Source organism: Salvia hispanica, chromosome 6, assembly GCF_029641045.1.
Source record: "Salvia hispanica isolate PSC_SH4W2 chromosome 6, Shi_PSC_v1, whole genome shotgun sequence".
NCBI classification, from domain to species: Eukaryota; Viridiplantae; Streptophyta; class Magnoliopsida; order Lamiales; family Lamiaceae; genus Salvia; species Salvia hispanica.
This window is the reverse complement of record NC_142697.1, coordinates 30245997-30270693: the sequence shown is the minus strand read 5'-3', so window position 1 is coordinate 30270693 and position 24697 is coordinate 30245997. Positions and strand designations below refer to the sequence as shown.

The window sequence follows — 24697 nt, the reverse complement described above, 5'->3', positions numbered from 1 at the left end:
TTAAAAGAAACCAAAATTCAAAAAAGTTCAAATTCAATTCCACAACAACCCAAAACCAATACAACTCAGAGGTCTAAAGCAAAAAAAATCTATCCTAAAACAAAAATAAAAGCAACAAAAGACAACTAATCAATCTGAAACAAAAATAAAGCAGTAAAGTACCTCATAAGGCTCACTATCCACCATATCACCCCCCCCCCCAAACTTATTCAAGGCTATGAAAAGAATAAGTTTGAAAAGTTGGCGGAGTAGGGAGACTTATATAATAGACAAACTAAAACGAAAACAATCTAAAAGTTACCTACTAGGGGTTACCTCCCCTATTGTGCCTTTGGTTATCGTCGTTGGCTCGACGTCTGCAAGCTCTCTCAATTAATTCTGAACCGGATGATGGAATCCGCATCATTACTCTTTTCCACTATCGCATGAATAAGCCTACCAATTTGCTTCATCCACCGACTCACCATTGAGCATGGAAAAAGTAGAACTCCACTCATTTTGACCACTTTATTCTTCTTTCGAGGCCTTTTCTTTTTCAATCTTGCAGTCACTTCTTCCTCGGTTTCTTTCTTTTCTTCATCAACCACGCCTTTGTCATCCTCGCTATGATTTACTTTGGATTGCTTCTCGGGTATAGATAGAATTTCTTTACTGATACCACTATCCAGACCAATGGCATTGCACTCTTTCGGGTGCACAATCATCTCCTCCAAAAATTGAATTAGTTGTTGTTGAATGGTAACAACGTGAGCAATTTGACTGATATGAGTGGTCATATTCTTCATGTGTGAGCTCAACTCCTCCATGGTTTTCTCTAGCCTATCTAACCTCTGGGTTGAGCTCTCTTTGTAAGCTTCAGTTTTTTCCATGAAGGCAATCAACAACTCCTCCGAAGAATTCTTCTTAGGCTCATCAATGAAATCATGTGAGGGTTGCTGAGCATGGTCAGAATATCCAAATGATGAATTATGAGTGGACTTGGTTAGACTATAATCATCACTACCCGTTTGATTGAGGTAGTATCCGTCAATAGCGTTGTCTTGGTCCACTTGCTGAATATAATTAACATACTCAACCTTCCCTTGAGGTTCCATTATTGGTTCACTTCTGAATAGTTGGGGCGATGGATCCTTATATGCTTTAGGTTTTCGCATACATGCTTCAGTTTGCTCCATAAAGGTGGCGAGAGCCTCTTCTAGGGTTGGCTTCATATTTCCATCTAATGGCTCGTCCAAGAAGATGGAAGGGGAGTGGCCTTCTGTGTAGAAATTGTAACCCCCTTGACTAGGGTGGTAATCACTGTAGCTCCAACCTCGATCATTTAGATGCATATAATTCACATCTTCATAAACATCTTCAGGTTCAGTAGCTTGCATCCCACTGTGTTGGCCCATGAGTTCGAGAGTTCGAGCCAAGTGCTCCTTTAATAGATTCATCTTATCTGGGGGTCGGCCTCTAGGTGTGTACCTCGCAAACATGGACATAACACCAATTAGAACTCAAAGAGACAACACAAAAATAAAAATAAAAATAAAAAAAATAAAGCAAATAAAATCTAGACTAGTAATCTCAATTATTATCACGATATTAAGCTATATTGACACAAAATTGTCCCCGGCAACGGCGCCAAAAACTTGACTCGACTTATTTTAACACAAGTTATACCCGCAAGTGTACGAGGCTAGTGTAGCAATTAGCAAGCAAGTGTATCGTATCCCACAGAGACAAATTTGTATCAACTTAAATACCACGAACAAATATTGACTACTATCTAGAGAATCGGGAAATGTTAGTTTTTTTTCTAACACTACGAAAAGCATATAATAAGAAAATAAACAAATAAAAACAAGTAAACACGGAGTGAAAAGATAATATGGAGAAAATTGTAGAACTCAAGGATCCGATGCACAATTCTAAGCTCTTATCCAATCAAATTGTCTTACCTTTTGGTGTCTCTAGAGTTACTAAGTCAACCACAATTATAGATTCAACCCCCTCCCGAGGTGAGAAATCTGCAGATTAGGTGCTAGGATTGAAGTCCCATTCTAATCCTAAAACCCCTAACTCCCAAAAGCTCGATTAGGTCAAAGACCTCACTCAAAACCTCAACTCTCCCGAGTTTTATTGCATTAAGGTGTAAATTATTCTTATTTCCAGATTAATTATTTCATATCCCGAGTAATCTAATTAATCCTACACAATCAAGTGGTGATTAAGCAATTGAAAGGAATAAACCCAAGAATAATCAAATAAGTACAAGAGCAAGGTAAGAACAAAATTAATTGTATAAAAACTATGAAATCAATGCATCATCACCAAGAATTCTACAAAAAGGTGTTTAGCTACTCATGTTCTTCACAAAAACCATGGTTGAAACAAAGAATTCAATGAAAGACATAAGAGATGGATACTAAGAACTCCTGTTGAATGAATCTAGGGATGAAGTCTTCAATCTTCCGATCTAGAGTTGTAACAGCCCGCCTTCCTAGGGTACAATAAATGCGGCGACTGCTACCAAACGGACTCGAAGAAATAAACGAAGGCTAGGGTTTCAATTAAAGAGGGTTGACCCAAAGATTAGAAAGAACTATCAGAGTATTTAAAACAACAACTTCGCCTAGAAACTTGAATAAGAAAAGAAGGGTATAATAAATGACGATCAAAATCTCAAGAGTATGACATAGTTTCCAAGACAAAAACCACAAGATAGTCTAAGGCCTCTAAACCGAAAGGAGAGTGCAAAATATTCCAAATAAACATAAGTGTATCAAAAACTCAGCGGAAAGCGACCAAGAGAAAGAATAGCTATGTATGAAGACACAACTACGCTTGAAGTTCATAACAACCATCTTAATTAATTATCATGCTCAACACCCGCCACCGCTCGTCATCGTTCAACCTGCACATAGGAAAAACACATGCAAGGCTGAGTATTTTGAAATACTCAGTGAGCTCATTGCCAAAACATTTTATAAATTATGCCACCCTTACCATGTGAACTCGAGTTTTAAGCAGTTATAAGAGAATATCACGAGTATCATAAAATATATTTTCCATAGACCGGCCAGTCAAAATAACTCCCCATTTTTCCTCAACAATTCAATAATCACAATCATTCCATGGTGCGACGAAAGTGTGGCCACACTTTTCACCCACGAGACCGGCCGACTAGCAAGGACGGCTCCCGATCCCCTCGTGTACACAGCCTGGTAGGGTTTGCGGCCCGTACTCAGAACTGAATTCGTTTAACATATTCATAGCCCTATTGCCCAATGGAGCGAACTCGCAAACTGGGCATCAGGCGCACAATATCACAACAAAACAGACATAGGCATGGCATAACAGTTAAACCACCCTTATTTCTCCACATTCATAAATTTGCACATAAAAGAGAGTTTAAGAATAAAGCCCACCTCGACTGCTTAGGTTTCAAGTATGTTCTTTCCTTTGTTATCCGGCTTCGCAACTGAGGTTTCACCTTTTTAATCACATAGGCACATATCACAAATCAGATTTAAGACAAACTCTTAATTCATGCATGTCTCTACACTTTCCCTTTTCCCATCGATTCATCTTATTATCACTAATCAAACTTAAGTCATGATCATCATATAAATTCCATTCGCATCTTAAATCTAGATCTAACATTAACACAAGTTACACAAGAGTATTTAACCATCAAACACACACCACACAAACACACGACACACTCACACACGCCACACACACATGTATACATATTCCCATATCCCTTTTTATCCCACTTTCACTCAAACAAGATGCATGAGGGTTCAAGAATACCGAGTAATCGGTTAGAAAGAAGGGGAATCGAGAAGGAGAAGAAGATTAATATAAGAATACCTTTTTAAGAAAAACGAACGGTAGAAACGATGTAAAGACTTGGTTCTTCAAGATTCTTGAGGTTCAAACTCTATTTCTTCACAAAGGATGGAGGATTAATGGAGTAAAGTAGAAGAAAATTGAGAGAGAAGGAAAAGAGGGAGGGGGCGTGTAGTATGGGTGGGGGGCAAAAATTATGGGGGCTAGGTTTAGGGGTTTCTCTTATTTATAGAGCTCAAAAAGATCTTTAGAATATTTGGTAAGATTCTATTCTCCACAATTAAATAAATAAATATTGTGAAGTAGGGAAGAAGAATTAACAAAAATAGACTAGGGTATCAAGCATTAAATTTTCGAAACATATGGCTCCCAACTAGCCAAGATTTTATTTTCGTATATTTTACGGAGTAGAATAAAATATCACGGAGCAAAATAAAAATAAGGATTCTCCCAACTTGGGATTGAAATAGGCGTTCCCTATGCCTTTTAAATAAGGCATGGATATTTAATAATAACTAATATAGGACAAGGCAAGATCTCTTGAGGTATGGAAAGATTTGGTAGAATATTTAAATTTTAGGTATGGAAGGAAATCAAATAAGGGATTAACTAAAATAAAATAATTCTTTCCTTCCCACAATAGGTGATTTTCGAAAATCACCAAGGAAACAAAGGGGGCGATTTTTCTCTCTCTAAAATAAGGAATAATTGGGTCTTGGATTTAATTTGGATAAATATCCCAGGAATTAAATTAAATCCGGAAAATAGAATTCCTTCTCCAAAATCAAGGGGGTCGACATTCTCAAGAATTGGGTGGCAAGTATTTATGGAAATTTTCTCTAATATCCTCACTCACCCTTAAACAATTAATTCATCTCATAAATTAATAAATCACATGCCACATTATATAATAAACAAGTTTGACTTTTCAAACTTTCAACGCAAACCCTAGACTCGACTCGGCCATAGCATCCCATGCAATAAATGCATTCATAAATTAATTCACGTCTCCACGTCATCAAAATAAATTCTAGGGCTCTAAAATTAGGGTTCGGGAAATCGAGATGTTACAAGAGTCCTCAATCTTCAATTCTCTCTCTCAATGTGTTCTTGGAGGTGTGTGTGAGTGATGGAGGTGTAGAATATGTGAACCCCAGGCGTTCTTCCTTTTTAATCCCCCGTCAAAAATCGCATTTTTGGCATAAAAATACGCCAAAATAGTGTACCCAGCCGGGTGGTCATTTTCGACCAATTTCTGACTCTTTTCGCGCAGAAACACAGTACCCGGCCGGGTGGTTAGTTCACCCGGCCGCGTGAAATTTTCTGGAACGCGCAGTGTTCTTATAACGGCCATAACTTCTTCTACCGAACTCCGATTGAGGCGTGCGAGATACCAACGCGAAGCTCTTTCGAAGAAGAAGAGATTTATAAGCATTAGGGGCTGATTGGACTTCAAAATCTCCAGTTAATATTGTCTCAAACCAAGGCTGCTGCACATCCACATATTTTGTACCTTTTTCTACACATTCTTAACAAAATGGTCAACATACCAACATAATAGAGAAGTGGATATAAACATGCCCAATAATAGACAAAATATGATCAAATTCATACAAAACCACCCTCTAAAACCATGTCAAATCCAAGTATGTCAACATTCCGATTTGATCAGTCCACAACAACAGGAGAACTCAGAAAACAACTACGAGAACGAGAAATATTTAAAACAAAAAATAAATAAAATAAAAGGAGAGCTTTCAATATGTTAAGAATTGAATCAACAACTTGCAAATTGGTTAACCGTGATTCTTTTATGTGAAAATATACTTTTTGGTGTCATAAATAGAAAATTTGGAAATAACACAAGTTTTAAAGCAAAAGTTTGTTAAGTAGGAGAGTGAGAGAAAAAGAAAACGGTATAATGTATTGGTAGTAAGAAATATGGAACACCTAATTAGAAAGAAAAACTTACCAAAATGGAGAGTTTACTGATTATAAGGGACAGATCAAATTGACAATAGTGGAATGTTTTTTAGTGACGAATGAAGTAAATATTACTCGCTACATCCACGATTAGAAATCTCATTTCTTTCTAATAGGTGTTTTAAGAAATGTAAATTGTAAATATGGAATGTGAGTCACACTTTTATATCCTATTTTATGATGAAATTTGTGTGAAATAAATTAGTGAAAACTAGAGACTACTTTTCATTATAGTAGAAATAAAATAAGTCTCTTATTGTCGGACAGAACGAAATGGTCTAAACGAGACTCAATACTATTGTTGAACGAAGGGAGTAATAAAAGCAACAAACTATTGCATACTACTCCGTCCGTCCTCTAAAAATAAAAACACTTTCCTTTTTTGTCCGTCCCTTAAAAATAAAAACTTTTCTATTTAAGGAAATTTCATCCCTTCATTCTCTCTAATTAGGAGGGAACCCATTTTCCACTAACACACTTTTCTCTCTATGTTTCTCTTACTTTTCAAATTTTACATTTAAACCGGTGTCATTTCAAAAGTTCCTATTTTTGTGGGACGAAGGTAGTATGTTGATTTCTGTAGCTAATGTGCAACAAAGTTTGCATACAAATTTTGAAATATGGATACAAAGAATCAAACCCCATTACTGCAAATACTAGCATGAATAGTATGCCGTGGAAAACATTTTTATGTACTCAGGTAAAATTGTTGCATAGATCTTGTGTAAATCGGTTGCAGTTTAATTAAGTCCAATATATATCCATCAATTTCTTATCAATTTCTTGTGATTTGAATATATAGTTGATATTGCAAATATAGAAGTCTATGGATATGAGTATATTCTAAGTCAAGTTCCACACACATTATACATATTTTTAGTAGGGGATTAATAGTTATCATACTCAACAAATATATCAATCAATACATCTTTCAACTCATTATTGTGAATACTAATGAAGATTCCACAAAGGATAAGCTATAGTATATACAAGAATCAAACCCCATTATTGTGAATACTAATGAAGATTGTGACTTTTTGTACCTGCTACAATTGTTTCATAGATATTGTGTAAAGTAGTTGCTGCTTCAGTCATGTTGACTCTTTCATCTGCTGAAACGGCTAAACATTTCATTGCCAATTGAAATATTGACAACAAACATTGCTCCTTTGCAGAGTGATGTTGATCTTCCATTGATAACAGAGCGGACGACATGATTTCAGTTGCTATATTTTGCTCCAATGCTTCACTTACCCACTCTTTTAAACTCATTTCTTCACCGAACATATCATCCGTTGGCTTCTTTCCAGTGAACATCTCTAGCAGCAATATCCCAAAACTGTATACATCCCCTTTTATTGACACTTTGCCATCCATTCCAAACTCTAACAGTATCACACACATTCAACATTTTGTTAGGATTAGGTAAAACATTTATATATGACCAAATTTAAGTTGAAAGGGTAAGCATAATGCATGCATTACCTGGTGCTGCGTAGCCAACAGTTGTCATTGTTTGTGTTTGAATAGTTGTTTCCCCTCCATCAAAAAGCTTTGAAATTCCAAAATCAGCAAGATGAGCTACCATGTCTTGATCAAGCAACACATTACTTGGCTTTATATCACAATGAACAACTAGGGATGTAAGACCATGGTGAAGATATTCCAAGGCGGCCGCAACATCTACTGCTATTTTAAGTCTCTGAATAAGATCCAAACCACAATTATCGGAATGTAACCATTTATCCAAGCTCCTATTTGGCATGTATGCCAGAATCAATGCTTTAAACTCCATATTACAACAACATCCAATAACTCGAACCAAGTTTCTATGTCGAATGTTTCTTAATATAGCAGTTTCCACTTCAAAGCTCCTTGATGCTCCTTGCAGTTCCAAGTGGAATACTTTTACTGCAACTTTTAACCCATCAAAAAGTGTTGCTTCGAATACAGAACCAAAACCACCTCCTCCAAGCAAGTTGGTTTCACTAAATGAACTTGTTCCTTGTTCAAGTTCCTTGTAAGAAATTCTTCTTGATAAATATCGGTAAAGGAAATTCTATATTTCATTGATATATGACTTTGTACATTAGACATTATTATATAGGCTTAGGAAAAACTATACAAGGAAAACCTAATTATCATTAATTACATGATTCAAATCTCCTATGATTGGTATAATATAATCTTGTGTATCTTCCTCCGGATATAGCGAGATACTCCGTGATCTTCTTCCAACACTCCCCCTCAAGTTAAGTAACGGGGTTTCCGATACTCAACTTGCATAATACCTCTCGAAAGGATTTTGAGTTCACGGCCTTTGTCAGGATGTCTGCTAGCTGATCTTCAGAGTTGACATATGGCATCTCAACAATCTTTGCTTCAATGTTATCCTTTATGAAGTGTCTATCCACTTCCACATGCTTGGTTCGATCATGTTGAACCGGATTCTCTGAAATACTGATGGCTGCCTTATTATCACAATACAATCTGCACGTTTGGGATGAAAACAACTCCAACTCCTTCATAAGCCTGCGCAACCATAGTAACTCGGTCAACCCACTCTTAATCCCACGAAACTCCGCTTCCGCACTAGATAGTGCCACTACTTTCTGCTTCTTACTCCTCCATGTCACGAGATTTCCTCCTACAAAGGTGAAGTACCCTGCAGTTGACTTCCTATCATTTGGGTTTCCGGCCCAATCAGCATCGGTAAATCCATGTATCTGTAAGTGCCCATGTTTTTCAAACAGAAGCCCATGTTCGGCTGTCCCCTTTAAATACCGAACAATCCGCAGAACTGCCTCCCAATGTTCTTCTTGGGGTGCGTGCATAAACTGGCTTACCACCCCCACGGCATAGGCAATATCTGGTCTCGTATGCGATAGATAAATCAATTTCCCAACCAAACGTTGGTATTTCGCTCTATCAGCCTGCTTCGCCTCTTTCCTTATCTGCAGTCCGTGGTTTTGAATTATTGGGGTATCTGCTGGTTTACAGTCCACCATCCCAACTTCAGCCAACAAATCCAGTACATACTTCCTCTGATTTATGAAGATTCCCTTCTTCGACCTTAGCACCTCTATTCCCAAAAAATACTTCAGTAACCCCAAATCTTTCATCTCAAATTCACTGAACAAGTTTTTCCTTAGCGCTGCCATTTCTTCTTTGTCATCCCCGGTGATAATCATGTCATCCACGTATATGATCAAACACGTGATTTTTCCTTCTCGTTTCTTGATAAACAGCGTGTGGTCAGAATTGCTCTGCTTGTACCCATACTTTTTCATCACCTCCGTGAACCTCCCAAACCATGCTCTCGGAGACTGTTTCAGCCCGTATAAAGTCTTCTGTAGCTTACATACTTCTCCACTTTGAAATTCATCCGTGAACCCAGGTGGGGGCTCCATGAAAACTGGTTTTGGTAATTCTCCATGTAGGAATGCATTAGTCACATCGAACTGATGAAGTGGCCAATCCTTGTTAGCAGCAATCGAGAATAGCACTCTTACAGTGTTAATCTTTGCCACAGGTGAGAAAGTCTCAGCGTAATCCACACCATAAGTTTGAGTATATCCCTTTGCCACAAGTCTGGCTTTATATCTCTCTATCGTGCCATCTGGCCTCCTTTTTATCGTGAACACCCATCTACACCCGACAGCCCTTACTCCTTCTGGTAACTTGCCTTTGACCCAAGTATCGTTCCTCATTAGTGCCTTCATTTCAGTGGACATTGCCTCTCTCCAGTGTTTATGTTTCATTGCTTCCTCCGTCGATTGAGGAATCTCTTCTTCCTCGTATAAGGCAGCTTCAAATGCTCTTGCCATTTTTGTAAGGTTTCCTTGCACAAAATTCGCCACTCCGTATCGGCTCTTCTTCCCAATCCTTTCGGGAGAATATCTTTTTGGCGGGACCCCTCTTGTACTCCGATAAGGAAGAACATATCCTCCAGTGTCGCTGTCAATTGTGTTGTCTTCTTCTAGTGGTTCTGCACTTATCGGGTCAGTAGAAACCGTAATGGGACTTGGTTCAGTAATTACCTCGGATATCGTTGGAGAAGGATCAAGGGATTGCGGATGAGATGACTCTATTGGCGAGACCTGCTCGGCGGCAGTGACAACTGACTCTGTTGGATCCTCAATCGAAGAGTTTGGAAGTGGCACAACCCAACTAAGATAGTCTGTGGAATTACCGGGATCACTCTCCCCCTGACTACGAAGGTGGGTGTGGTAAAAGAATTCGGTTTCTAGGAAATTACAGTTCATGGTGGTGGTAATTTTACGGGTATTGGGGTCAAAACATCGGTAGCCCTTCTGGTTTATCCCGTACCCAACGAAGACACATTTGGTAGCACATGGGGATAATTTGGTTCTTTCGTGTTTTGGGACATGAACATAAACCGTGCAGCCAAAAACTTTGGGTTGAAGGTTCAGGTGTTGAGGGATTGTGGATAGTTTGGACAGGATATCGAGAGGAGTTTTTTTGTTAAGGATTTTTGTGGGTAGGCGATTTATGAGGTAGACAGATGTGGCTATAGCTTCTGGCCAGAAATGTGTTGGGACTTTGGATTCAATCATTAGGGCTCGGGTTATTTCTAGGATTGTCCTATTTTTCCGTTCCGCTACCCCATTTTGTTCGGGTGTATAAGCACAAGAAGTCTGGTGAACCATTCCCTTTTCTTGAAAAAATTGTGTCATAGAGCTATTAACAAATTCCCTCCCATTATCAGATCGAAGGGTTTTGATGGTGGTATGAAATTGAGTTTGAACCATTTTAAAAAATAAGACAAACTTATCAATAACTTCAGACTTATGTTTCATAAAATAAATCCAAGTCATTCTAGTGCAATCATCAACAAATATCACAAAGTATCGAAAGTTTCCCCCACCAACAATAGGAGCGGGACCCCACACATCAGAATGTACCAAGGAAAAAATAGTATTCATACGAGTGTTCGAGAGTTTAAAAGATTGTCTGTGGCTTTTGGCCAAAACACAAGTCTCACATGCAAAATCAGTAGGAATAGAAAGGTTTGGAAAAAGAAGTTTAAAATAACCAGGAGAAGGGTGTCCTAGTCTTCGGTGCCACAGCCAAATTTCTTGTTTCGTGGACCCGTGAGCCAGCATCGCACTGCCAGTTTGAGCTATCTCGTCCACGTAGTAGAGTCCATGCTTCTCAGTGCCACGCCCAAGAATCCTCCTCGTCCGAATATCCTGTAAAATGCAAAAATCAGGATGCATTAGAAGAGTGCAATTCAACTCCTTCGTCACATGACTTATAGACATCAATCGCTGAGACAAAGTCGGAACATATAAGCAATTTCTGAGTTTGAGAGTAGGAGAGATTTCAATAGTGCCAGAACCCTCAACAGTAATCAATTCCCCACTCGCAGTCTTAATATATGTTTTTGTAATTCCACTCATGTCACTGAAATCACTCTTATCCGGGGTCATAGTATCAGTCGCCCCACAATCAAAAATCCACCCCTTTGTTGTTTCAACCCCTTTACTCACAAGAAATGCAACGGATAATTTTTCTAACGGAGCAAATGGATTTTTTGACACATAATTGCATAGGCTGGGGTGTATTTCACGTTTTCTCACTATATTGGGGTGTATATCAAGATTCTGGATAGTCAGGGGGTCAATATATGAATTCATATAATATGAGGGTTCCTTTTTAAAATCATGGGGTTTAATCTCTAAATTCACACAATCTGGGGTTAAAAAGCATAATTTAGAAAAAGGGATAGGGTTTGGTTTAAAACCAAACCCGATACCTCCTGCCGCCGCCATCTCCGCCCGTTCGGCGAAATTCCCGACTCCCCGGATGTTGCCGCCGCCGGTTGGAGCTTCTCCAGTCACCGTCGACCTTTGATTGGTCGTTCCCCCATGATTTCCGGTCTGACCTCGGGGCTGCCCCTCCTCCGTCACGCCGACCGCCATCTTTGCCTGGGGTTGAGTGGCTCTAGTTTTCTGCCTTTCTTCCCACCACTCTGGGTACCCCAATCGCTTGAAGCATGTCTCATAGGTGTGCTTCGGTCTCTGGCAGTGAGTGCACCAGAGATTTGATTTGTCTGGCCGGTTCCCTGGTCGGCCGGTAGCTCCGGGGCGTTGAAGTCGATCCCGATGTGGCGGACGGTTGCTCTGAGCAGCAAGCCCATGTCCAATATCCCCAAATGATGACTCGGTATTCACACCGTCGGCATCTACAACGGGTGGAGACGACGCCGGTGGCATGATACGACGTCGAGCCGCCTCCGTCTTCACCCATCCGTAGGCTGCCTCGACTGATGGGGTCGGTTCCTCCTTCAAGATGTCCCTCCGAATTGAATCGTACTCCTGATTCAATCCAGTCAGAAATTTAATCAATCGTTTCTCGTTCGAGTATGTTCGAAACTGATCGATTCCTTTATCACAGCAACTAATTGGTTGCTTCTGGCTTCTGTCGATGCTGATCCATAGCCCGTGGATCCTCCGGTAATAAGTTTCCAGATCAAGGTTGCCCTGTTTAATGTTTATTGCTTTATCCTCCAGATCGTAGATATGGTACTTGTCTGCCCTGTTCTCAAATGTTACAGCGAGGCTGTCCCAAAGTGCTTTCGATGTTAGATGGTGGGCGAAATCAGCGACAATGTCATTCTCGATGTTGTCTACAATCCAAGAAAATACCACCAAGTCGTCTTCTTCCCAATCATCGTATCCTTTGCTTCCTGGTTCTGGGGGGTTGTTCCTGATGTGCGAATAAGCACCTCGCCCTCCGATCTTGACTTTTATAAGTCTTGACCACAGTGGGTAATTCTTTCCGTTTAGCTTGAACGCCACAGTGACGTTCTTGCTGTTCTTCAATCTTGTTGAATTTTCTGGATCGGCCTTGTTGTCTTCTGTATCTGACATGTTTCTGATATGTAGGTTCTGGTTTTCTGATTTGGTTATGGGCTAAAAAAGGGTCGAGAAAAGGTATAATCAAAAAAGGTCGAGAAAGGTATAATTTGGCTATGATGAAGATTTTCTGAGCCAAGAATCGTTCCTGCTCATGATACCATGATAAATATCGGTAAAGGGAATTCTATATTTCATTGATATATGACTTTGTACATTAGACATTATTATATAGGCTTAGGAAAAACTATACAAGGAAAACCTAATTATCATTAATTACATGATTCAAATCTCCTATGATTGGTATAATATAATCTTGTGTATCTTCCTCCGGATATAGCGAGATACTCCGTGATCTTCTTCCAACACTTCTATATTCAGTAGTTTCTGGTGAAATGTAAGCAGGGAGTGTTACTTTTTTTTGTTTGCGCATGCTTATGAGAACAAGCATAACAAACACAGTGATGACCACTAAAATCACTGATGACACCACAAGTTTCTTCAACCATGATCTATGATTTTTTTCTGAGCAGGGTGGAACTTGAAATGTTATTGGACCACAAAGAGCTAAGTTGTGGAAAAAAGACGATGCACTAAAGTTACGAAAATGATTTCCATCTGGAATTTTCCCCTCTAGTTTATTGTAGGAAACATTAAAAATTTCAAGATAAGGAAGCTCTTCCAAGGACTTGGGTATTGATCCGGAAAGACTATTGTGAGATAAATCAAATTTTATCAAACCCTTAACCTCTCCCAATGAATAAGGAATGGATCCACTAAACAAATTATTTGATAAGTTAAGAAATGCTAACGTTTCGCAACCATCAATTGAGCTGGGAATATCGCCTGAAAATTTATTCGAAGACAAATCCAAAGAGGTTATTAACTTTAAATTGCCAAGCTGATATGTCAATTGACCACTCAAGGAATTGGAGGACAAATTCAAAGAAATGAGATCTTTAAGGGTCCACAACTTGAGAGGAATGATTGAGTTCATTTGGTTGGAACCTATATCAATCACTCTCAAGGATTTAACATCACCCAAACAATCAGGTATTGTACCCACAAGCATGTTACTAGCAAGGACCAACTCCCCCAAATTATTCATTCTACAAACATCATTAGGGATAGACCCTACCAATTGATTACTACTAAGATCAATGATTTGGAGTTTCTTCAAATTCCCAATTGTTTGTGGAATTGGTCCATTCAGTTGATTCTCATCCAAATATATGTATAGCAAACTGCTTAAGTTTCCTATTTCAGATGGAATGACACCCATGATGTTAATGTCTGATGCCCAAATATACTCAAGAGACGACGAAAGATTGCCGAGTGAAGCGGGTAGGACGCCACTAAGTGCATTATATGATACTGCCAAGTGATTCAGAAATCGACAGTTAGTTAATGAAGACAGAAATGTCAATTCCTGGGTTGGGAATTCCGCTCCACTCAAGTTGTTTTCCGAGATGAGAAGTCGCTGAAGGAACTTCAAATTACCAAAGGAAGGTATGGAGCCACTAAATGAGTTTCCGGTAATCTCTAAGATGGTAAGTTTTGAAGCATTGGTGATTGAATTTGGAATTGGGCCACTGAGTTTGTTATAAGTTAGAAGAAGCACTTTAAGATTGATAGATGAATGGCCTACATCTGAAGGAAGACTGCCTGAAAACTCATTGGATGAGAGCCCCAATCGCTTCAAGGTTGATGAGTTGAATATGGAAGATGGTATGGATCCATATAAAGAATTTCCAGACAAACCGAAGCTCTCAAGCATTGGCAGAGTGCCAATCTCTTGTGGTAATTCGCCTGCCGCATGTATCAGCATAGATGAGATATAGAATAACATTAATTATAATTAATTTTCAATTTCCTTAGAAGGGATGTATTTGCTAAAGAATTTTTGTTATCGTAGAAATGTTAAAAGTACAAAGTTTCAACTTTGTACAATCTATATAGGCAATCTATTTAAACATCAACTTCATACAACTAATGAGATGGAATCTTAGACAAAAGAAGAGTGGATCATGAATAGTAATACCTGTGAAATGATTGTATCCCAAGTACAGTTCTCTAAGCATGCTTGCATTTTGAATTGTAGGAGGAATGTTGCCACTTAGATTGTTGAAGTCTAACCCCAAGTTCTCAAGATGTTTGCATTTCCATATATTTGATGGAATATTCCCTTCAAGTCAGAAATATTAGTTTATCTCTAGAACTATCTAAAAATGTGAACTTTGAAAACTATCAATTAGACACAGAGTAGATCAGTTGGCAATAAAGATGATCTAAAACAAGTACATTTGGTTGAGATTTGGCAACAAGTAGCCGATATCCTACAATATTTCTTTTACGTAACTCTTCGGCGGTGGTAGGTGCTTTTCCACTAATTTGATTATGTATTTTATCGCTTAAAATAAATCGTAATTTTAAGATTTCAATTATGCAATTTTTTATTTTTTTGATAAAATTACTCCCTCCATCTTACAATAAGAGTCCTATTTTTTCCATTTACGTGTGTTCCACAATAAGAGTACTATTTCACTTTTACCATAAATGGTAAGTAGGCCCCACATTTTATCAACTTATTTCACTTACATTTTATTATAAAACTAATATATATAAGTGGGACCCACATTCCACCAATTTACACAACCCACTATTATTTACATTTCTTAAAACTCGTATCCAAACCAAATAGAACTCTCTTACGGGAATGGAGGGAGTAATTTTTAAAATTTCAATATGTAAATTTGAATTTAATTTAAATTGGTTCGGAAAAAGGAAAATTAAAAAGAAATGAAGTAGTGAGACTCATGAATAGTTATATGAGAAAAGATGGTTAACAGATGGCTGGTTGCAGATATTGTCTCTTGAATTCAAGATGTGATAACAAGTGGTGTGGAGCCCATAAATAGTGTAGAGATGGGATGATTAAGAGATGCGGTTGTGGATGACCTAAATTCTTCATAGAAGATTGTTCGTTTTAGAACTCTTCTTAAAGTTAGAATACTGTATCCTAAACCATTTTAGTTTTTCAAATAATTCCTCCGTCCATCATTTAAAGAACTCTTTTGCCATTTTTGTTTATCCACGATTTATAGAACCATTTACTTTATTCCACTTAGTATGCGGACCTCACATCCCATCAACTTTTACACTCACAATCCAATATAAAACTAATACTTTAAATGAGTTTCACATTCCACTCATTTTCTCCTTTTACTTTTCTTCACAAAGTCAAACATTTCTTAAAATTCGTGCCAAGTCAAAATGACTCTTTAAATGGTGGACGAAGGGAATACAATAATATTAGTTAATATTACAAAACATGTTAATTCCTCACTCAATATCATTTTGCTGATTCATGAATATCAGTTCGTCACTCAATATTAGGAATTGATATATTTTGTGATTTCAACTGATTTACTTGTGATCGAATTGATACACATTTTAACAAAGTTATCATGGGAACCACTCCCTATGCTTGATATTTGTAAATATATATCACAAAATTGATTCATAATGAAAATGCTCATGAAAGTAAGTACCTGACAAATTATTGTGAACTAAACTCAAGATCCTCAAGGAAGAAGCGTTGAAGATTGAAGAAGGAATATCTCCTGTTAGAGAAGCATGGTCGATGTATAATATCTCTAGCCTTGAAAGATTTCCTATTTCCTCCGGAATCCCTCCTAATATTATAAAATGAGTATCATGATTATGTTTAAATATATATGTAGTGATAATTTGTGGTGTGTAGATATGCATATTTATACCTTCAAAACCATTAACATATCCCAAGTATAGCTTTCTAAGCACTCTCAATCTCCCGATTTCACGCGGGATGTTTCCATTGAAATTGTTATAGGATAACGATAACCACTCTAGACGTTTGCATTTCCATATATTTGGTGGAATCCGCCCTCCAATTTGGTTATGAGAAAGTACCAGTATTTCGATGTTGGGCATATTGTTGCACATATCATTTGGTAGCCAACCTGATAGGCTATTATTTCTAATTCTAATATCACTAAGTGAAGACACATTGAAAATACCATGTGGAATGGTTCCACTCAACTGATTACTGTACAAGTGTAATATTTTTAACATGGAATTGTTAAACAAAGATAAAGGAATTTTACCCAAAAAAGTGTTGTTGAACAAATAGAGTTCCTCCAGTTGAGGTAAACTTCCTAACCATGTTGGTATTTCTCCGGTTAATGAATTCATTCCCGCATTCATCACCTTCAAACGACGCAATTTAGAGAGTTCTAAGGGTAAAATCCCCACGAAACTATTGGAACTGATGTCCAAATATCTCAGAAACGTTAGGTTTCCGAGATGTGGAGCAATAGTTCCACTAAGGCCGTGTTTGAGGCCGCATGACACACCAATCCAATCACAAACATATGTGTTTTGTGACCAATTGAAGGCATAAGGGTGGGAAGTGATGGAGTTTTTGAAGGAAATAAGTGCATACTTTTCTGTGGTGGAATTCAAAGAGAGGGTAAAGCTGTTTAATAATATGATTGAAAGAGCAAAGGAAAATATTAAATATTCCATTAGTTTGCTTGTTATGGAGTTCGTTTCTTAAAGTAACATATTTGTAGTCCATAATATAAAGAGTATAAAATAAGTTCTGATTATTTTTAATGATTTAATTTATTTTTTAGTCTTCGTCAATGAAGTATTCATCCAAATATGAATGTGGAATATATTAATTCCGTCATATTAGAATTAGTTTTTAAGGTGACATCGAAATTAGAGACTCCTCGACTTGTTTTTTGGTTGGTGACTTTGTCAACTACTATTTTGAAAGAATAATATATTCTATTTAATTAGTTTTAAAATATAACTATTTCGATTCATTATAATGTTGGGTTTATTTTTGTACTTGACGAAAATGTATATAAGAGTGTAATTCCATTGGTTCACTCTTGAATACAGATATAATCGAATTATATCATTAAAAAATTAATTAATCGTGAATTTGATCTATTTTTTAAATGATGGGATCACTTCGATTCCTTTTAATTTATTTGGTTTCAATTTTTATAAGTCCTTTTCGATGAACAATTCGTCCAAATATAGATGTGGAATTATTAATTGCATGATACCATAATTATACTTGATTAACGGGGCAATAGACGCCGGTCTTCTTCGTTAATATTAAATGTGGTGATAATTAATTTAATAAATATTCAAAAATGTTAATAGCTTGGTTAATTAATTTAATTTGGTTTTGTTTTCAACTGTAGTTAAAATTAATAAAAGCATAACTAGAAAAATTAAATTTTTAAAAATGATTATTTCAATAATATATAAATTGTTGTGACAAAATAGAGCAATTGTGTATTCGAAACAAGCAAAAACGTAAATAGACGCAGATTTATGTGGATCACCAACGTTGTGTTTGCTACGTACACAGGTAGGAAAAAGAATCAGATTGTTTTCGGATTATAGAGTTATGCGCCCTACTTCTATATAAATAGACACACAGGCGACGGGTTAGGCCCAATAAGACAATTAGGGCCTAAAACAGAAACATAGCACAACGAGACCTCCGTTTGACTAGCGGCAAACAATACTAATTCAAGGCATTCTAATAAATATTATTCCCTCCGTTCTATAGTAGTAGTAATTTCATTTTCTGCCCTCGTTTTGAAAAAATGATACTCCCTCCGTCCCACAAGAATATGCACTCTTTCATTTTTAGTCCGTCCCACAAGAATATGCACTTTTCAATTTTGGAAACTATTTTCTCTTTAATGAGGTGGGACCCATTCCCCACTATCAATACTTTAATTACTTTTTCTCTCTACCTATCTTTTACTTTACCAATTTTACATTAAAACCGTGTCGAATCCAAAGTGCATAATTCTTTAGGACGGAGGGAGTAATAAATAGTTAATGTGGAGAGAGAGTAAAGTAAGAGAAAGAATAATGTAGAGAGAGTCTTATCTACTTTATTCTCTCTTTTACTTTATTCTTTCTCCACTTTAACTATTTATAATTATTTTTCTAAAACTAAATGAAATGAGTCTACTACTGTGGAACGGAGAGAGTAGTACGGAATTAGTATTGTTGGCCATACCTTCCAATACATACAAAGGAAAATCTCGAAGAAGTTCTCATGACCTACCCAGAAACCTACCTAGACACGTAAATGAAAAATATTTCTTTATGTTTCTATTCATTTGCATATAAAGTACACCAACACAAGTAAATTGGATTATGAAAAAAAGGTAACGAGAGATCATATGCCCTACTTTGGACCTAATTCCGATTACTCAAATTTTTTATATCTTTATAGATATGCAGCAACACAACATAAACACAATTAAAATGAGAAAATAGTTATACATTCAAAAGTAACAAAACACGAACTCCTCAAATCAATGTTCGTCAAGAACACCTTCATATATGTTCACATGCATATCTAATTCAAATATAGATCCATCAACTTCTTGTGATATGAAAAGTTGTTGCTGCAAATAAAAATGTTTATGGAAATGAGTATATTTCAAGTCAAGTTCCACATGCATTAGACATCTTTTGAGTGAGGGATTTATTTGCAGTATTCTGAACAAATGTATCCATCAATACATCTAACCTATTAAATTTTACAAGATTGAAATTCCAGAAAGGTAAGCTACACTACATACAAGAATCAAACCCCATTACCTGCTACAATTGTTGTATAGATATGGTGTAGACCGGCCGCTGCTTCAATCATATTGATTCTTTCATCTGTTGAATGGGCCAAACATTTCATTGCCAATTGGAATATTGACAACAAACATTGCTCCTTTGCAGTATAATATTGATCTTCCCTTGATAACAGAGTAGACGCCACGATTTCAGCTGCTGCATTTTGCTCTAATGCTTCACTTACCCACTCTTTTAAACTCCTTTCTTCACCGAACATATCATCCGTTGGCTTCTTTCCGGTGAACATCTCTAGCAACAATATCCCAAAACTGTATACATCCCCTTTTATTGAAACTTTTCCATCAACTCCAAACTCTAATCGTACCACACACATTCAACATTTTGTTAGACTTAGGTAAAACATTTATATATGATGAAATATAAGGTGAAAGGGTAAGCATCATGCATCACCTGGTGCTGCGTAACCAATAGTTGCCATGGTTTGTGTTTGGATAGTTGTTTCCCCTCCATCAAAAAGCTTAGAAATTCCAAAATCAGCCAGATGAGCAACCATGTCTTGATCAAGCAACACATTACTTGGCTTTATATCACAATGAACAACTGGGAATGCAAGACCATGGTGAAGATATTCCAAGGCGGCTACAACATCCATTGCAATTTTCAATGTCTGTATAAGATCTAAACCACACTTATCGGATTGTAACCATTTATCCAAGCTCCTATTTGGCATGTATGCCAGAATCAATGCTTTAAACTCCATATTACAACAACATCCAATAACTCGTAATAAGTTTCTGTGTCGAATGTTGCTTAATATAGCAGTTTCTGCATCAAAGCTCTTTGCCGCTCCTTGCAATTCCAAGTGGAACACTTTTACTGCTACTTTTATCCCATTAAAAAGTGTCGCTTCGAATACAGAACCATAACTACCTCTTCCAAGTAGGTTGATTTCACTAAATGAACTTGTTCCTTGTTCAAGTTCTTTATAAGAAATTCTTTTGCATTCAGTAGTTCCGGGTGGCATGTCAACAGGGAGTGCTACTTTTTTCTTTTTGCGCATGCTTATGAGAACAAGCATTACAAACACCACAATGACAGCTAAAATCACCGATGACACCACAACTTTCTTTAACCATGTTCTGTGACTCTTTTCTGAGCAGGGTGGAACTTGAAATGTTATTGGACCACAAAGAGCTAAGTTGTGGGAAAAAGACTCAGCACTAAAGTTACGTAAACGACCCCCATCTGGAATTTTCCCCTCCAGTTTATTGTTGGAAACATTAAAATTTTCAAGAAAAGGAAGGTCTTCTAAGGATTTAGGTATTGATCCAGAAAGATTATTGTAAGATAAATCCAATCTTACTAAACCCTTAACCTCTCCCAATGAATGAGGAATGGATCCACTGAACAAATTGTTTGATAAGTCAAGAAACTCTAAAGATTCACAACCATCAATTGAGCTGGGAATATCGCCTGAAAATTGATTCGAAGACAAATCCAAGGAGTTTATTAACTTTAAAGTGCCAAGCTGATATGTCAACTGACCGTTGAAGGAATTGAAGGACAAATTCAAAAAAATGAGATCTTTAAGAGACCAAAACTTGGGAGGGATGGCTGAATTTAACTGATTGGAATCTAAGTAGATCCCTCTCAATGATTTAACATCGCCTAAACATTCAGGTATTGCACCCACAAGCATGTTACCAGAGAGGCTCAACGTCCCCAAGTTGTTCATTGTGCAAACATTGTCAGGGATAGTTCCTACCAATTGATTGCCACTAAGATTTATGCTTTGGAGTTTCGTCATTTTCCCAATTGTTGGTGGAATTAGTCCACTCAGCTGATTTCCATCCAAATAAATGTATAGCAAAGTAGTTAAGTTTCCTATTTGAGATGGAATGACACCCTTGATGTTGCATTGTGATGCTTCAAAAGTCAAAAGGGAAGAAGAAAAATTCCCAAGTGAAGAAGGTAGGAAGCCACTAAGTGGATTACCCGACACTCCCAACCGATCCAAATATCGACAATTCGTTAATGAAGAGAGAAATGTCAATTCCTGGGTTGGGTATTTTGCTCCACTCAAATTATTTCCCGAAAGGAGAAGACATTGTAGAAGTTTCAAATTACCAAAGAGTGGTATGGAGCCACTAAATGAGTTGACAGACATATCCAAGTATGTAAGTTTGGACATATTGGTAATGGAGGTTGGAATTGCACCACTGAGTTTGTTATAACTCACAAAAAGGACTTCAAGGTTACTAAGTGAAAGACCTATGTCTGAAGGAAGAGTACCATAAAACTCGTTGAATGAAACTTCTAAACTTGTCAATGTTGATATGTTGAATATTGAAGATGGGATGGATCCATGTAAAGAATTGTTAAACACAGAGAAAAACTCGAGTCTTGGCAGAGTGCCAATATCTTGTGGTAATTCACCTGCGGTATGTATCAACCTAAATGAGATAATAACATATAATATAAATGGTATATTAATTTAAATATTTTAAAAAAAAGTTCTAGTTATTTTTCAACATAAAAAAATTAATAAATGTGCATTAGTTGAAAAGGTGGAAGGTTGACTGTTGGAAGCATTCAATTCTCTATGCCCAATCCTACACTACCTAGTAGTCTAATATGGTTGAGATCTGTAAATGTATAGCACAAAATTGATTTGTAATGAATATGTTGATGAAAATAAGTACCTGAGAAACTATTGTGAGATAAACTGAGGACTCTCAATGAAGAAATGTTGAAGACGAAAGATGGAAAATCTCCGGTTAGAGAAGCACCATCAATGGTTAATATCTCTAGTCTCGTGAGATTTCCAATTTCTCGTGGAACTCCACCTGATAGTTATATATCACAAAATCAATTTCATTTCTTTAAACAAATTGTATCACATAACAATTGGACTCCATATATTATGAAAGAAAGAAGAGATGTTTATACCTCCAAAACCATTATTGTACCCCAACGACAACCTTGTAAGAAAGCTCAGTCTTCCAATTTCACGTGGAATGTTACCACTGAAATTGGTGTAGGATAATAACAACACCTCAAGATGTCTGCATTTCCATATATTCGACGGAATTTGTCCTCCAATTTCATTCTGAGCAAGGGACAATACTTGGATGTTGGGCATATTGTTGCACATATCGCTTGGAAGCAAACCTGATAAGCTATTATTTCCAATTCTAATTTCTCTGATTGAAGACACATTGAAAATAGTATGTGGTATGGAACCACTTAACTGATTACTATAAAGATAGAGTTCCTCTAGTTGAGGTAAACTTCCCAACCATGTTGGTATTCCTCCGGTGAATAAATTTGCTCCCACATTCATCACCTTCAGACGACGCAGTTTAGAGAGCTCAAAGGGTAAGCTCCCCATGAAACGGTTGGAGCTTATGTCCAAATATCTCAGAAACGTTAAGTTTCCGAGATGTGGAGCAATAGTTCCAGAAAGGCCGTAGCCAGAGAGATTGAGAGCAGTGACGCGGTGGTGCTTGAGGCCGCAAGACACACCAATCCAGTTACAAACTGATGTATTTTCCAACCAATTGAAGGCATAAGGGTGGGAAATGATGGAGTTTTTGAAGGAAAGAAGTGCATTTTGGTCGGTGGCGGGATCAAAGGAGAGGGTAAAGCAACTTAATAACAAGATTGAAAGAGCCAAGGAAAAGAGCAAACTCTCCATTGGTTTTCTGCTCTGTTTCATTTGGTTCTCTGCCCTCTTATGAAAGATACTTCGTAGGAGTAGTTATTATGTATGGTGTGTGTTGGTTAATGAAACCATTGAATATTCCACGGTTGTGTAAATAGAAAACCGAAACTACTATATAAATTATGTGTAAGTGAAGAACTTTACAGTGCAGTCGAAGACTAATATAAAGTCAATCCTAACAAGTTAAAAGAATTTACATTTTTTTCAAGTCAATCCTAACAAGTTAAAAGAATTTAAATTTTTTTACTTGGTTTATTGCCGGTCAGTTAAATTTCAGCCCATAATCAACAATCTATTCAAAATACTTACTGAAATACATTTATTAAGTTTTTCAAACCAAGATCTTTTTAGCAGTAAAATTATTAAGATTTTAGTACTTCCCAACTGATGTTATTCAAAGAGTAATCGACAACTGCATTCACATAATATCGAAAAAAACTCCAAATAAAAATAATTCATTTATAGATATTGAAAAACACTGGAAAATTGGAATAAACACTGGCTTTATATTAATAAAAAAATGTAATTGTGGAATACATACTTTATTCAATCAAATTACTTTAGTCTAAAGTCATTGTCGTACGTCTCTAAAATCTACAACCTGATCAATTTGGAAGGTAGAAAATTTATTGCTATTACATGTGCTGAGAATTTGAATGATATGACCCCACCATTAATATTGCTATTACAAGTGGCCGGATTTAATTTTACAAATGTAATATAAATAAATTGACTTCTATAAATTTGAATATATTGTCATGTGGTATATCCAGTTAATTATATATGCAAAAATAATCACAATTTTTCTTATTATTCTATCTTTGCAATTATAATTAACTAGATGCACGGTGGCAATATGTCCTGATTTTTTACTCGTGGTTAATTAACCAAATCTACATATTCCACATTTGGGTAAAAGGTTTAATGTTTGTTGATAAAAAAAATTAATCAAGTATGACTTTGGTTCAAGACATGTTTAATACTCTGTTGCAATAAAACCCCTACTTCTCCACTTGTAGCTAGATAGACTTGTTCTAAAAATTCCGATGGCTAAGAAAATTAAATGACCATGATATTTCTAACTCGGTAGGAAATGTGTTTGAGAAAGTAAGGCATCGTAAATAAATCACACCTCGGCAGTTGTCATGATTGCTACATTTTTTTGGACATGTTTGTTGCAACAAATAAGAAAAAATATTGATATAAGTTGGTGTTTTTTTTAGCAATTAATCTAGGTATATATTAATTTGTGTGCAGTTTATTTCACGGTGCATCATTTTAATTAAATTAAATAGTATCATCCAACGGAAACATCTTAAAGTTTCTTGAGTAATATTTATTCAATCAATTTATTTTTAGCCACGTATATTTTGAATTTGTATTGACAAATAATTGGAGTAGGTTAAAAAACATATGAAAACAATTGCGAAGCTGTTATTTCGTTATCAATAGGGCATACAATGTAGGATGATTCCACCAAAATATCCTAAAGTTTCTTGAGTAATACTAGAAAATATAATAATTCAATCAAATTTTTGTCATCCACAAATATATATATTTTGTATTGAAGACGATTACAAAATTTAGAGTAGGT

General features: G+C 36.6%; 3 protein-coding genes across 4 annotated transcripts; all 3 read right to left on the bottom strand.

Annotated features, from left to right (window-relative positions):
• Positions 1-10743: 10743 nt before the first annotated feature.
• On the bottom strand, positions 10744-12719 carry LOC148923554 (uncharacterized). 2 transcript variants are annotated; one of them, XM_089060288.1, is made up of 2 exons: positions 11596-12719; positions 10744-11036 (listed from the first exon to the last, which is right to left on the bottom strand). In XM_089060288.1, the coding sequence occupies exons 1-2, from the start codon at positions 12717-12719 to the stop codon at positions 10967-10969; spliced, it is 1194 nt and encodes a 397-aa protein (XP_088916414.1). In that variant the 3' UTR covers positions 10744-10966. The 2 variants fall into 2 exon arrangements, with proteins under 2 accessions (XP_088916414.1, XP_088916413.1); XM_089060287.1 differs by having other exon boundaries at positions 11603-12719.
• A 39-nt stretch (positions 12720-12758) lies between these two features.
• On the bottom strand, positions 12759-17270 carry LOC148923553 (uncharacterized). The gene is made up of 4 exons (XM_089060286.1): positions 16484-17270; positions 16256-16399; positions 14746-14889; positions 12759-14513 (listed from the first exon to the last, which is right to left on the bottom strand). Exons 1-4 carry the CDS (start codon positions 17268-17270, stop codon positions 12967-12969), a joined length of 2622 nt encoding a protein of 873 aa, XP_088916412.1. The 3' UTR covers positions 12759-12966.
• A 1956-nt stretch (positions 17271-19226) lies between these two features.
• Positions 19227-23166, bottom strand: LOC125205154 (uncharacterized). The gene is made up of 4 exons (XM_089060759.1): positions 22329-23166; positions 22082-22225; positions 19830-21815; positions 19227-19733 (listed from the first exon to the last, which is right to left on the bottom strand). Exons 1-4 carry the CDS (start codon positions 23095-23097, stop codon positions 19378-19380), a joined length of 3255 nt encoding a protein of 1084 aa, XP_088916885.1. The 5' UTR covers positions 23098-23166; the 3' UTR covers positions 19227-19377.
• Between the last annotated feature and the right edge of the window lie 1531 nt (positions 23167-24697).

Excerpts from the sequence above, each read along its gene's own strand:
- LOC148923554 (XM_089060288.1), bottom strand. The coding sequence starts at position 12,719 with ATGTCAGATACAGAAGACAACAAGGCCGATCCAGAAAATTCAACAAGA. Across the intron at positions 11,037-11,595 it reads GCGGCGGCAGGAGGTATCGG|GATATTCGGACGAGGAGGAT; the intron begins GTTTGGTTTTAA and ends TGCATTTTACAG.
- LOC148923553 (XM_089060286.1), bottom strand. The coding sequence starts at position 17,270 with ATGGAATATTTAATATTTTCCTTTGCTCTTTCAATCATATTATTAAAC. Across the intron at positions 16,400-16,483 it reads ATATGTTAATGGTTTTGAAG|GAGGGATTCCGGAGGAAATA; the intron begins GTATAAATATGC and ends TTATAATATTAG. Across the intron at positions 14,890-16,255 it reads AGTTCACAATAATTTGTCAG|GGAATATTCCATCAAATATA; the intron begins GTACTTACTTTC and ends TCTGACTTGAAG.
- LOC125205154 (XM_089060759.1), bottom strand. The coding sequence starts at position 23,097 with ATGAAACAGAGCAGAAAACCAATGGAGAGTTTGCTCTTTTCCTTGGCT. Across the intron at positions 21,816-22,081 it reads ATCTCACAATAGTTTCTCAG|GTGAATTACCACAAGATATT; the intron begins GTACTTATTTTC and ends TACATACCGCAG. Across the intron at positions 19,734-19,829 it reads TATTGGTTACGCAGCACCAG|AGTTTGGAGTTGATGGAAAA; the intron begins GTGATGCATGAT and ends TGGTACGATTAG.